Below are 15,252 nucleotides of genomic sequence, written 5' to 3' on the forward strand. Positions count from 1 at the left end.
TCTTAAGCTCGATGAATATGGCGATTACAGAATTGGTTCGCACATTTAATTAATGATGATGAAAAAGTGCACGTTTTTGGATAGATATGTGAAGAAATAAAATAGTTTTAGAAAAATTAAAGGTTTGCAAGAATTAGGGTTTGTTTAATATTGGGGATGAAGATGAAGATAAGGGATGAAATGACAAAATTGCCCTCACATGTTTGGCACGTGCTGAAGGTTAACGGAGGAAAGAGACGGACAGTTAACAGAAGGACGGCACAAGTTATAAAATGCAAGTTCAGTGACGACGAGCGCAAAAAAAAAACTTTAGGGACGACGCTTATGATTTCGGTATATGTTCAAGGACGACGGGAGTAATTTTGTCTTGATTCAATAGTACAGATTGCTCAAGATATAAATACAGAAAATACTAAACTCGAGGCAATAGGGCTAAGCCCAATACAAATGATAAATGGGCTAACTAAATATACGCTAACAATCTGGAGGAAAAAGGAGTACCTTTGATGTCTAATACATGCCCATTTTGCGAATCGTATTTGGAAGATCGCGATCACGTCTTTACCAACTGCAGGTATATTTCTCCATTGTGGCGTCAGTTAACATCGTGGTAGAATTGCAATGGGCTAAATCCTGGAAATACAATAAGCTCCGCAAACTGTATCCATGGAATCGACAAAGTTAACAGGGTGTGTTAATCGTATTGTATATAGTTTTTTTTATTTACTACACCAATTTTGTTCCATACACATCATTTTATAAGATATACCAATTGTACCCTAAAGTTGTACTCCGTACTAAATTACTAGTAATTAAAAACAAGGATTTTGCTAAACACAAACATTATGACTGTCGTTAACGTGTAAAAAGTAGCTGTAAAAATTCATCGCTTGAATGGGACATTTGGCTCTCTAACCCGCGTGCTTTTGATTCTTATGTCTTTTGCCGTTTGGGGATTGGTTGATAGCTGAACTTAGTGCACAAACTGTTTCCATTATGGGTCGTTGGTGTACTCACGTCTGGGAGAACTGGGCATATGGTTGTCACTTTGTCGCTGGAGTTGTCAGTACTGTAACACTTCATGTGCCCTGCTTGATCTATCAAGTCTCCTCATTCGTGGGTACTTTACGGCCTATCCTTTATAGTTTGGTGGCCACTATTGTCTCGACCTCGTTTTTGTCCATTCTTCGCGTATTATTTTACATGTACATTTTTGTCTTTTTCGTGTTTCTTCTCATGTAATTAGGAGCATGTCTCCACTTACTATACATAATCGTTTTCATAATAAAATACGAGTATGTTACTTGCCGTTAAAAAAAAGTACCTGTAAACTTCAATAACCGCCTTATAAAAGTTGAAAAAAATCGTCATGCACAAGTTATTGACGCACATTATTGACAGCCGTAAGTCTGTCGTTAGAAAAGATTCTAAAAACAATAGATCAGTTAGAGCACTCCCATTCATGACACGATTCTTCATATTAACACAGTGCCACATAAGCGCCACATCATCGGTTTCTCTTCATTTCCTTTCCATCACTAACCCATCACAATTCACTCCAACTATGACATACCATCACATGAACTCACTTTATTAATTTTATTATTAAACTTAATATTCTATTATTATTATTTGTAATATAAATATTATGTTTAATATATTATTTCTATTTTTATTTAAATAAATAAATAAATAATAAATAATAATAATAATATATTTTTATATAATATAAACTTAAGTAAAACTTCATTAATTTAAATACAATTCCATCAATCCTAGACACAAATTAAAAAAAGTACATCCTAAAAATGATATAACGTAAACGATACGATTTAAAAATTACATAATTTAAATGCTACGAATTAAAAACGATATAATTAAAGATACATATAATTATTCATCATCGTCGCACATATTTTTTTGTCATGCTTGCTCTTGCTTTCATCACCAAAGCATATTTCAGATGGCATGTTGTCTGAAACCGGTTGTGAAATGACCCGTCCTAATCCATCTGGACGAATACATTACATTTGGTTACATCGTGAGGTACTTGACCTCTATATTATACATTTTACAAACATTGCATTCGTTTTTTTTTTTAAAAGACAAACTTTCTTTACATCGAAAGTTAACGGCATGCATACCATTTCATAATATATCCAACTATAATTGACTTAATAATAATCTTGATGAACTCAACGACTCGAATGCAACGTCTTTTGAAATATGTCATGAATGACTCCAAGTAATATCTCTAAAATGAGCAAATGCACAGCGGAAGATTTCTTTCATACCTGAGAATAAACATGCTTTCAAGTGTCAACCAAAAAGTTGGTGAGTTCATAGGTTTATCATAAAGGAATAAAATTCATCATTTTGATAGACCACAAGATTTAAATACAGTACACCTATCTCGTGTACAAAACCAGTTTCATAAATCTTAGTAACCGTACACATATCTCGTGTACAAAAATATCATACACATAACCTGTGTATAAAATCATTCTCTCGATACATAACATTCACTTTTCATTCATTGCTTGGCTTGGTAACCGAACTTAACATATAATGCGCATAAATAATATCCCCAAAAAAACAGAACATCTCGTATGTATAATATATAAACCTCGAAGTACTAAACACCATGCCCACTAACTCTTCCGTCTAGTGAACATTCTGGGTGGGGGTGTTAAACCCGGTAGCTACCTTTAGGATTTGCGTGAATTAGGGCCATACCATATTCTAATTCTTAGGTTATCAAGCAATAATAATCAGGGGAAATATTCACAACAATTAGTGGCAATTATCACGTCCAACTAATTCAATAATAATCCACAGAACTTCTGTCTGCATAATAATTCATTCGAGAAATATTTTGCTTGTGTCTATCTCGTCAAACATTTATAAAAGCATTTCATGTATTCGCAGTTCAAAATGTATTTCAAAAGTATTTAATAAAGCAGTTGTAAAAGCAGCGCATGTATTCTCAGTCCCAAAGATGTAAAGAGTAAAAGGGAGCAAATGAACTCACCATACTGTATTTTGTAGTAAAAAATACATATGACGGTATTGAACAACTGAACAATGCAGGGTTGGCCTCGGATTCACGAACCTATATCATTCATATATATATATATATATATATATATATATATATATATATATATATATATATATATATATATATATATATATATATATATATATATATATATATATTAAAACATTTACTCGTAATCGAATAAATCTATATATTATTATTATTAATGATGTATTTGTTATATTTAATAATTTTTAAGTTTCATTATTTATTTATATATCTTTATTTTATATATAGATATATTAATATAGTTAAGTTTTGTAATTTGAATATATTTTTGTATATAAAAAAATCTTTATTTTTATACTTATAACTTTAGTAATATCTTTAAAACCTTTAATTTCATAATCATAATAATTTTAATAATAATAATATTATTGTTAATATTATTATTAATAATAATAATGATAGTAAAGATGTTACGTTTAATGATAATACTAGTTTTAACAAAAACGACAGGTTTAAATATAATATTACTTTTTGTAATAATAATAATAATAATAATAATAATAATAATAATAATAATAATAATAATAATAATAATAATAATAATTCCAATACTGATAACAATAATTACTAAAATAGTTTTATTACTAATGGTAGTAGTGATAATAATAATAATGATACTAAATATAATAATCATTTTAATAATAATAATAGTGCATATGTTAATAATAATAATAACAATAACAATATTCCTAACTATAACTATAATCATACTAATAATAAAGATAATATCAATAATACTTGATAATGTTAATAAATGGTAACTTTTAGGAATGCACCTATATTAGCAATAATAATAATAATAATAATAATAATAATAATAATAATAATAATAATAATAATAATAATAATAATAATAATAATAATAAATATTTTTGATATTAAAAGCTACCTCATAAAGCCTCTTTAAAAAAATTGTCACTAGGAGGGCTCGAACCCGAGACCCCTCGCTACCCTGAACCAACACCCAACCATTTTTCTATTTTGATTTATCTGATTAAACCAACACCCGAATTTATTTAACCCCTTTGTTTCTGTTTTCCTATTCCTTCATCTTCTTCCATTATTAAATCGATCACATACAAAATTAATCACGACCCAGTGTAATAATTTATTTTAAGGATTCATAAACATAACAGACACGATTCATTGGTTTGATTTACATTAACAGAAACAAAAGAATCAAGTTAAAAATAGACCTGAAGAATACGGTTTAGAACTCCATCTTTGATTTTGGTTTTGAGATAGTTTTAAGCCACGTTTTCAACATGAAATAGATTGTAAATTGTTCCTAGAAACTGTTTGAATCCCCAATTGACTCTGAAATATAAACCAGACTTTGAATTTCACAAAGAACAGATATTTTAACTTTTGGATTCGAAACCTTTGACTTGAAAATTCTCACTCGATATAATGAATTGGAACTTTAAACTTTGCAGAAATATTTAGTAATAGATTCCTAACAAAACCGCATTTTTTTTTGTTTTTGAAAAATAATTCGAAATCAAGCTTTTTGATTTTACTGAACACGAACAGGGGTATGACTGGTACAGCATTTTTCTGTTTATAAAATTAAATCAGATTAGAGAGATGTAAATGATAATTGATATTGGGGATGTGCAGTTGAATGAATGTGATAATATCTCTGAGTAAATCACTTGTTTAATAGCAACTTAGGTCGACAAAGAATTTTCAAAACAGTCACAGTATATTGAGCTCGTACAAAAATATTGAAAAATAATAAAAAGTTGAGAGGGATGGCAAACTGAATTTAGATTTTACTGCTACTGAAATCGTGCTAATTCAGATTCTAAAGACAGGATCCAAAATCCTTTACAGTTTGATAATGATTTTAAACGGATTACATATCTATCCTATATTTAAATGTGTATATATCGTATTTATATATGTATTTATGTATTTATCTATATAACAGTATTTGTATTTTAGTATATATCTGATCTGATACCTATCTGTGTATGTATATATGTATATAACATATTAACTTTATAATATTACTTAACTACATAAATCCATTATTAATTTCAAGAATATCATTTATTTTTAATAAGAATAAGTATACTAATATTAATAATAATAATATTGTTAATCATAATTATAATAATAATAATAATGCTAATTATATTATTATTAATTTTATTAGTCATAATAATATTTAGATATATCAAATTTCATATATCTATACTTTAATTAATAATACTAACTTTAATATCAGTATTAATATTTATTGTAATAATAATGAAAGTAATAATAACAATATTTTAACTTAGGATTAATTTTAATATATTAACATTTTAATTCTATTAATTATTTAATGTTATTGATTATATACTATGTATATTTGAATTCTTATACATTACAATATACATATAATCATAATCATATAAGGAAATCATATATTTATATATATAGATTCATTTTAAATTACAAAAATCATTTGTATCTTATTTTAATTTAAATGATTAAATGGTACTATATGATTTCAAACTAAAGTATACACTTATATTTATATTTACATATATATATATATATATATATATATATATATATATATATATATATATATATATATATATATTTACATATATATATATATATATATATATATATATATATATATATATATATATATATATATATATATATATATATATATATATATATACATACATATTTATTTACACACAATTGTTCGTGAATCGTTGAGCACAGTCTAAAGGTAAAATGTATACATGAAACAGTTCAAACATTCAGAGACTCGTCATTTCAGACTTTACTTATCGTGTTGAGATCATATAAGAATCAAGTTTAAATTTGGTCGGACATTTCCGGGTCGTCACAGTACATACCTGATAAGGCTAAAAAGGAACATATATTTCATAGCAAAATCCCCCAAGAAAGACAAGATTTTAGTTGCAATTGTTCCATTTTCGAGTAATATTCGTTTATTTTAAATAAGTGCGAAGACAAAAGGCAAAAACGAAGATTTGAAGACGCAAAGGTCCAAAAAGCTCAAAAGTACAAGATACAATCAAAAAGGTTCAAATTATTGATGAAGAACGTCTAAAAATGACAAGAGTACAAGTTACAAAACGCAAAGTACACGATATAAAATTGTACGAAAGGACGTTCGAAAATCCGGAACCAGGACATGAACCAACTCTCAACGCTCGACGCAACGGTGTAAAAATTACGAGTCAACTATGCACAAGAATAAAATATAATATTTAAATAATTCATAATAAGAATAATATTAAATAATAAAAAGTTGTTAATTGAGCATAGTTCAGGGGTCGTAAATGAAAATTCAATTTCTAATTTCGCCTATAAAAGGCTATGTAACGATCAATTGAAATATACATTTTTTATCCTAAATCTATATATCGATCCATCTATCTATTATCAATATCTATATTCTATATCTCTATCATAATGTTAACTTAATAAGATATAACAATAATCTTAATTTTAATTTTAAATTATGATAATAATAAGATTTATGATAGAGATCGTTTGAGTGTGTAAGTCGAAATTCTGTCCGTGTAACGCTACGCTATTTTTAATCATTGTAAGTTATGTTCAACCTTTTTACATTAATGTCTCGTAGCTAAGTTATTATTATGCTTATTTAAAACGAAGTAATCATGATGTTGGGCTAATTACTAAAATTGGGTAATTGGGCTTTGTACCATAATTGAGGTTTGGACAAAAGAACGACACTTGTGGAAATTGGACTATTGACTATTAATAGATGGGGGGTATTGTCTAATTGAGTGACAACTCATTGGAGTCTGTCGAACCTATCTTCAAATTAATTAACCTAATAATTAATAATGATTATGGTTGTCCTATTTAGTGACGTTCATATGGAATCTGTTATAATCATTTAATTAATCAATTGGGTTGGGTAATTGATTATTCATTCTGATCAAGTGGATGAATTAATATTCATAAACTAATTAAAACAGGGGTGGATTACATACAGTGGTAACTGGTGTAATTGTTGACAGAAGTGATAACTGCGTCACAGTTTAAATCCTTAATCAGTTGGAATATTTGACTTCGGGTATAAGGGTAATTTGACGAGGATACTCGCACTTTATATTTATGACCGATGGACTATTATGGACAAAAACCAGATAGACGTATCAAATAAACCAGGACAAAGGACAATTAACCCATGGTAATAAATTAAAATCAACACGTCAAACATCATGATTACGGAAGTTTAAATAAGCATAATTCTTTTATTATATTTTTCATCGTATCTTTATTTACTGTCATTTTATTACTCGCAATTTTATTTACTGTCATTTTATTTATTGTCATTATTTTACGCACTTTAATTATCGTCATTTATCTTTACGCTTAAAATATAGAATCGACAAACCGGTCATTAAACGGTAAAACCCCTCTTTTATAATAATATTACTACTTATATAATTATATATATTTTGTATAAATATAGTTAAAAATATAGTAAGTATCACCAGCTCCCTGTGGAACGAACCGGACTTACTAAAAACTACACTACTCTACGATTAGGTACACTGCCTATAGTGTTGTAGCAAGGTTTAGGTATATCCCATCCGTAAATTAATAAAACTTGTGTCATATTTTGTAGTATTTTGTATTAAAAATAATACTATTTCGTACCCTCACGCTACAACATCAAGTTTTTGGCGCAGCTATTTTTAATTTATATTTGCAAAAAAAAAAAAAAAAAAACGTAAAAAAAAAAAAAACGTAAAAAAAAAAAAAAAAAAAACGTAAAAAAAAAAAAACAAAAAACGTATCTAAAAAAAAAAATATATTTTAAAAAAAAAATATTTTTTTTTAAGATTTTGTCTATAAAAAAAAAATGTTTTTTTTTAGTTTTATTACCTTTAGATTTTTAGACTATATTCGCAACTTTTAGTATTAAGTTTAGTTTTGCCATAGTTATTTTTACTTCTAGAATTTTTTGGCTTTGCCGTAAAATCCCTTAAGTGCTTATTCCTTAGACTAAGTTTTAGGTGCTTTAGAATTTTGCGACGCCATTTTTCGCGCTATTTTCTTATTTTTATTTTTCGACGCGTTTACCTATGTATCAATTACAATTCCAATTAGTGATCTCCATTTGTAGCTTTAATTTTAAGATAGTGATCGTTATAAGGTTGGATTAACCGCGTGTTTACAAACCACTCTTCGTCTTTTTCATTTTTCGACACTTTTCGACGCGCACTCTTTTTCTCTCTTATTTCTCGCCATTCTAGTTTTTAGGACTTAGATTTTTTTCTACTTCTTCTCTAAATTTCTTAAAATTACGAAAATTTATTTTAAGTGGTTAAATTGATAGACATCAAAATTTTCTGGTTCGTAGTAATAGTTGGATTTGTACGTGGACCGGGTTATTGGAGCCAAACAGTACTCAATTATATTGAGACCAAACGAATCCTGCCCCTCTGCTGCATCTTTTGGCTATTCGAAACGTGAGCAAAATCAGAAAAGTCTATTAATTGGATAACTTATTATAATTTTTCTTTCCTTTTTAAAACTAATAGGATATTCAGTGAATGCACCGAGCAAAACGTTCACCACCTTTCATACGTTCACCACCTGTAACTCGATCAAGACATCGTTTAACAAATATCGCCGCCGTTGATTTTTCTTTAGAATCGTCATCTAGTCGACCAAGTACTCCAATTCAAATTTTCGATAATCCATCTTTTGAACCCGATTTCACAACTAAGAACCCGGAAGATATTCAAGGACAATTCCAAGATCCTGAACACCAAACCGTTAAATCAGAATCCTCTAGTGATTCGGATACAACAAATCCAATCATGGAAAATCTAGAACCTCTAAGTATGGAAGAACGAATGAGAGCTAAGCGCACTGGCCAAGGTCACGCCATTATTAAACCAGAAGTTAATGCTCCAGATTATGAAATTAAAGGACAAATTCTACACATGGTAACTAATCAGTGCCAATATAGTGGTACGCCGAATGAAGACCCAAACGAACATCTTCGTACGTTTAATAGAATTTGTACACTATTCAAAATCCGAGAAGTGGAAGACGAACAAATCTATCTCATGTTATTTCCCTGGACTTTAAAGGGAGAAGCCAAAGATTGGTTAGAATCGTTACCTGAAGGGGCGATTGACACATGTGATGTTTTAGTTGAAAAATTTCTTAAACAATTTTTTCCGGCATCCAAAGTCGTGAGACTTCAAGGAGAAATTGTTACGTTCGCGCAAAATCCAAATGAAACATTATATGAGGCGTGGACAAGATTCGGAAGGATGTTGAGAGGATGTCCTCAACACGGATTAGATACTTTTCAAATAGTACAAATCTTCTATAAAGGCGTAGACATCGCCACACGAAAAGACATCGACATAACTGCTGGTGGATCCATTATGAAGAAAACCGCAACTGAAGCTTACAAAATTATTGATAACACAGCATCCCACTCACATGAGTGGCACCAAGAAAAAGATATCTTTCGATCATCTAAAGCGGCTAGAGCTGATTCTAGCCATGACTTTGATTCCGTTTCCGCAAAAATAGATGCTTTCGAAAGACGAATGGAAAAGATGAATAAAGATATTCACGCAATACGAATCAGTTGTGAGCTATGCGGTGGACCACACTTATTGAAATATTGTCACATTGAACCAACATTGGAACAACGAGAGAATGTTTCCTATATGAACCAAAGGCCTGGAAATAATTATCAAAATAATTATCAACCGCCAAGGCTAAACTTAAATCGAAATCAAAACATTCTTTACAATCCAAAAGGACCCGAAAATAACTGGTATAACCAACAAGGTCCGAATAACCAACCGACTCAAAACAACACTTTCAATCAACAAAGACCTAGCTTGTATAAACCACCACAACAACCCGAAGAGAAAAAGCCAAATCTAGAAGAAATGATGGCAAAGCTGATTGAATCTCAAACACAATTTATTGAAACTCAAACCCAAACGAATGAGAGGTTTGATCAGTCATTAAGAACTCAACAAGCTTCCATTTTGAATCTAGAAAAACACGTAGGTACTCTTGCTAGCATGATGAGTGAAAGGAAACAAGGAAAGCTACCGAGTAATACTGAAGTAAATCCTCGGAATGAAAATGTTAATATGGTTTCAACAAATTCTGAAAAACCAGCATCAGAAGATGGGAAGGTTTTAGATGTGAGTAACAATGAAGAAGTTACACCACCACCACCCGAGTATGTAAAGCCAGTGGTGACACCATACAAACCACGCATCCCGTTTCCAAGAAAAGGAGTTGAGTATGAGCAAGTAATAAGTAATAAAGATTGTGATACTTCTGGAAAGAAGAAGAAGAAAAAGAATAAGAAAGTACAAGAAACAAAAACCGTAAAGATAAACCCGGTGAATACAGTTCCACCAAAACCTCCACCTAGGGTAGGTGATCCGGGTGAATTTATTGTTCCTTGTCTACTTAGTGATTGTGTCATGTATGATGCACTAGCAGATTTAGGTGCAAGTGTAAGTGTTATGCCTCTTTCCTTATATAAGAGATTAGGTGTAGGTAAGTTAAGTCCAACGGATATGAGTGTTCGACTCTTTGATCAAACCATTAAGCACCCAGTTGGAATTGCTGACAACCTACCCGTTCAAGTAGGCAATTTAACCTTTCTAGTTGAATTTATTGTCATTGACATAGAAGAGGACCCTAACATTCCTCTAATTTTAGGTCGGCCATTCTTAGCGTCCACCAAGGCGTTATTTGATGTAGGAAATGGAAGAATGACACTTAAAAGTGGTGACAAATCGATCACCTTTATGATTCGAAAGTCTAAATCTCCACCAGCCAAAACCGTTGAACCAGCAAAAACGATTGGTAAGAACCATGTTGTTTTACCAACTCCAACGGTAATACTTAGCAATAATGAAACGCCTAAGTGTGGGGAAAATGAAGTAACACCTAATGATGACATGATAACAAAGAACCCCGTTGTTGATACGAAATTAAATGATCCCGTTATTAATAGTTCAATGAAGAAACTTATTAAACGGATTCGCGATGCTAAAACCAAGGGGAACTTTAAGTTATGTAACCGGTTAGTATCCAATCTATCACCTAAAGAAAAGGAGAAACTAGTTGAAATTGTGGATATTACACAGGAATCCGACCAATGGCTTAAAGAAAAAGTCACGGATATGCAAGTTGATTATGGACCAAGAGAAATTAACGATGAAGTTAATCACAATTTTGACACCACGGCTACCTAAGTGTGGGGAGATTCAAATGTTCTAAAAAGAAAATGCTATCTAGAGTTAGTTGTTCTGTTCTCGTGTAGTTCCGAGAATGGAACCCGATTGGTCTTTTCCGCTAGCAGACACTAAAGAACTAGTTTTCTCCCTCCATTCTGAATTTTTGTTTTGTAGGTTTTTTTATGAAATTAATATGCATTTTAATTTAAGTTTTTAAAAACAAAATTTACTTTAATTCATTAAGTTGAAAAAATGATTTCTAAAATTCGTCGTGAGTTAAAGACTAGGTCGTTGAGCCGAAATTGCTTTACCCGAGGGCGGGGCGACAAATTTTGTTATCATTATTTTTAATTTTATTGATTTAAAGTATGCCAAAAATATTATACTTTATAAATTTTTGAAAAGTGGGGTTATAAACCAAACTTCAAAAATATATATGTATATATGTTTGTATTTTATGTTATGTACACAACAGGATAAAACAGCGCACTTTCAAAGACTGTCATTAAGTTCAACAAAAAGCTACTAATTTTGATGACAAGGCGCAAAATATCAAATGTGATGTAAAATAATATGCTTACAAACTGGGTATTTTTAATCACTTTTCTACACTAATCACCCTCATGAATTTATAATTATAGTCTGATTTCATGCAAATGAGGGCATTGCATGATCTCAAGTGTGGGGAAGGGTTATAAATTCTCTCTGGTTTACACTTAGTTTATTTGCCAAATTTTGTGAAAATTTGAAAATTTTTCAATTAAATGAACTCAAAATCATGTTTATACATATTTATGAACGATGAAAACTAGGTGATAATACCGAAATTATCGTTATCTCGAAAAGGACATAAATTGAGAAACACCCTAAAACGCTTGAATTCATTTAAAATGAAATAGAAGAAAATAAAAAGGGAAAGAAAGAAACTAAGTGTGGGAAGAATGTACCAAGTTATTCAATTTAAAACATATATCACATATTTTTGTACAAGATTATTGCAGGTACTTTTGCTTTGGACGATACTAATCAGTTTTACCCGGTTTACTGTAATACATTTGAAAGAAAGATGGATCTACACGATGAATCAATTCCATCATTTGAAGGAAGTAAAGTCTTCCGAAAAAGACACACGCTTCTTGATTTAGGTCAAGAAGTTGTCGTCCAGACCAGCTGTAGGTTGACGAAAAATCTAGAAAAGTCATCACTAAAATCGGCTGGAAATCCACGGACCTCAGCATCAAACAGGGTCGCCAAGTGGTCAGATTTATCCTAACCATGAGAAGGATTTATCTCGTACAATGGGGAGGCACCGTGCAAATTAGCTTGATAAGACTAATGAATCAGATCCCCAGAAAAGGATAATCTCCTTAAAGATTAAAAATCAGCTTTTAATACTGATAATACTCAATCCTAGAGATTGACCTTAAAGATTGAGAATTCAAACTCATGGAATTCGATGATATCTAAACTCGAGCTTGAACGAGAAAATATTTTGATCAAAAATACAAACCGATTTGTTTTCTGAAAATCCATTTTCAATGCGTTCATTACCATTGAACGTAAAATCCTAAGAAATTCACCTGGAATTCATTAGGTCACCTGAACCAAATCGGGTGTCAACCGTAAGAACGGTGGTTGCATAGCATGGTCGGAGACAGGACCTTGTGCCAGACCGAAAAATTATAGGATGATCTTTACTATCGCTCCTACCAAGGATAGTTCTAGTATCCGACACGTTAATAAGACCATAATCATCTGCATGTCACGGGACATTGCCTTAACAGTTTCTTGTTCATCGCTTTCCTTTACAACCGGACGGTAGTTTACCGAAAGGTAATATACGGAACAAGTAAACTGGATGTGTGCTTTCCGATACCGGGATAGCAGTGGATTACACGAACCTAAAAGTTTTAGCCAAAATATTGATGCACAAATATATTTTGCAACACCGATGATGGATCAAATCAGAAAACTTATCTAGGGTAAAAGCTAGATTGAATTTTCAAAAGATCAAATGTTTTCATAAAGATCCTATTTCCTAAAGGATCTAAATTTTTATAGTCATGTGGGACTGTAAACCGCCTTTCAAATGTGCACTTTGCTTTGGAAACCGAAAGTAAATCGGCTATTTGATTGCAAGTGTCGTTGACCTAAACCCGAGGCAACTGTGGATGACACACCCACCTTTAACCATGGTTCTATTGTTAATATCATTGTTTATACCTGATGATGTAGCGTGGGGGTACGAAATAGTACTATATTTTACTACGAAATACGTTACAAATTACACAAGTTTTAATTATTTATTTATAGAATGGGATATACCTAAACCTTGCTACAACACTATAGGCAGTGTACCTAATCGTAGAGTAGTATAGTTTTTAGTAAGTCCGGTTCGTTCCACAGGGAGCGGGCTTATTGCACACTATATTTTTAAACAACTATATTTGTACAAAATATATATAATTATATATAATAATATATAAAAGGGGGTTTACCGTTTAATGACCGGTTTGTCGATTTATATTTTAAGCGAAGCGTATAGTAAATGACGATATTTAAATAATAATATAAAATAAATAACAATAATTAAAATGACAATAAATAAAAGTACGAGGAAATATGAAATAAAATATATTATGCTTATTTAAACTTCCGTAACCATGATATTTGACGTTTTGATTTTAATTTATTGTCTTGGGTTAATTGTCCTTTGTCCTGGATGTATTTGAAACCTATCTGGTTTTTGTCCATAATAGTTCATCGGTCATAATTATAAACTGCTCGGCAAATTTAACCTTATACCCGAAGTCAAATATTCCAACTAACTGGGGATTCGAACTGTAACAAGGTCTTAATACTTTGCTTAATGAATACACCAGGTTATCGACTGTGTGTAAACCAAGGTTTTAATACTTTGTTAACAATTACACCAATTACCCTTGAATGTAATCCACCCCTGTTTTAATGAGTCCATTGACTATTAATCCATCCCCGTGTCCGGTCAAATGAACAATAATTCGTACTTATAAATATCCCGCCCATCGTGTCCGATTAAGCGTATGTGGTTATATATAGATACGTCAAATCATAACCTTTATATTAAATTAACGAGGTATCGTTAATTTAATATAAATCCCATTAATAGCCCATAGTCTAATTTCCACAAGTGTCGTTCTTTTGTCCAAACCCCAATTATGGTACAAAACCCAATTACCCCGTCTTTAATATTTAGTCCAACATCATGATTACTTTGGCTCAAATAAGCATAATAATAACTTAAGTACGAGACATTAATTTAAAAAGGAGAACATAGCTTACATTGATTATTTATCGCGTATTGTTACACGGACAGAGCTCCGACTTTAAAAACCCGTAAAAATAACTTTTACATAACCCAAACTAATCTAATATAACACTAATCTATACTATATATACATATATATTTATTTATATTATACTAGGGAGTATTATTATTATTATTATTATTTATTTTACATGCAGAACTCGAGAGCTTTTATAGCCAGAACTGAAATTCACTGCTCCGCGAGTTGCGGCCATTTTGGCCTTCCAGCTCCGCAAGTCGCGGAGGTTCCAAAACCAGCCCACAAGTTCAAGATCCAAGGCTGCCGACGGTTTTTATTTAAATATATATAATATATAAATAATTTTTATAATTATTTATATATTATATTATATTTATATACATAGTAGACTCGTAATTTTTTTTCCGTTGCGTCGAGCGTTGAGAGTTGGTTCATGTACCGGTTCCGGATTTTCGAACGTCCTTGCGTACGCTGAGATATTTTGTACTTTGCGTTTCGTAACTTGTACTCTTGTCATTTTTAGACGTTCCTTATCAATAAATTGAACCTTTTTAATTGTATC

The 15,252-nt window shown here is 30.8% G+C and overlaps 1 protein-coding gene across 1 annotated transcript in view; it reads left to right on the forward strand.

Moving 5' to 3' along the window:
- LOC139867484 (BRI1 kinase inhibitor 1-like) overlaps nucleotides 1-14,999 on the forward strand; it is a 227,044-nt gene extending 212,045 nt beyond the window's left edge. Inside the window, exon 2 of the mRNA XM_071855850.1 lies at nucleotides 14,869-14,999. Coding sequence (XP_071711951.1) covers nucleotides 14,869-14,870 — 2 coding nt within the window. The 3' untranslated portion in view covers nucleotides 14,871-14,999. The remainder of the gene's footprint in view (nucleotides 1-14,868) is intronic.
- Nucleotides 15,000-15,252: the final 253 nt, after the last annotated feature.

The sequence above is a fragment of the Rutidosis leptorrhynchoides genome, chromosome 9 (genome assembly GCF_046630445.1).
Source record: "Rutidosis leptorrhynchoides isolate AG116_Rl617_1_P2 chromosome 9, CSIRO_AGI_Rlap_v1, whole genome shotgun sequence".
Classification (NCBI taxonomy): Eukaryota; Viridiplantae; Streptophyta; class Magnoliopsida; order Asterales; family Asteraceae; genus Rutidosis; species Rutidosis leptorrhynchoides.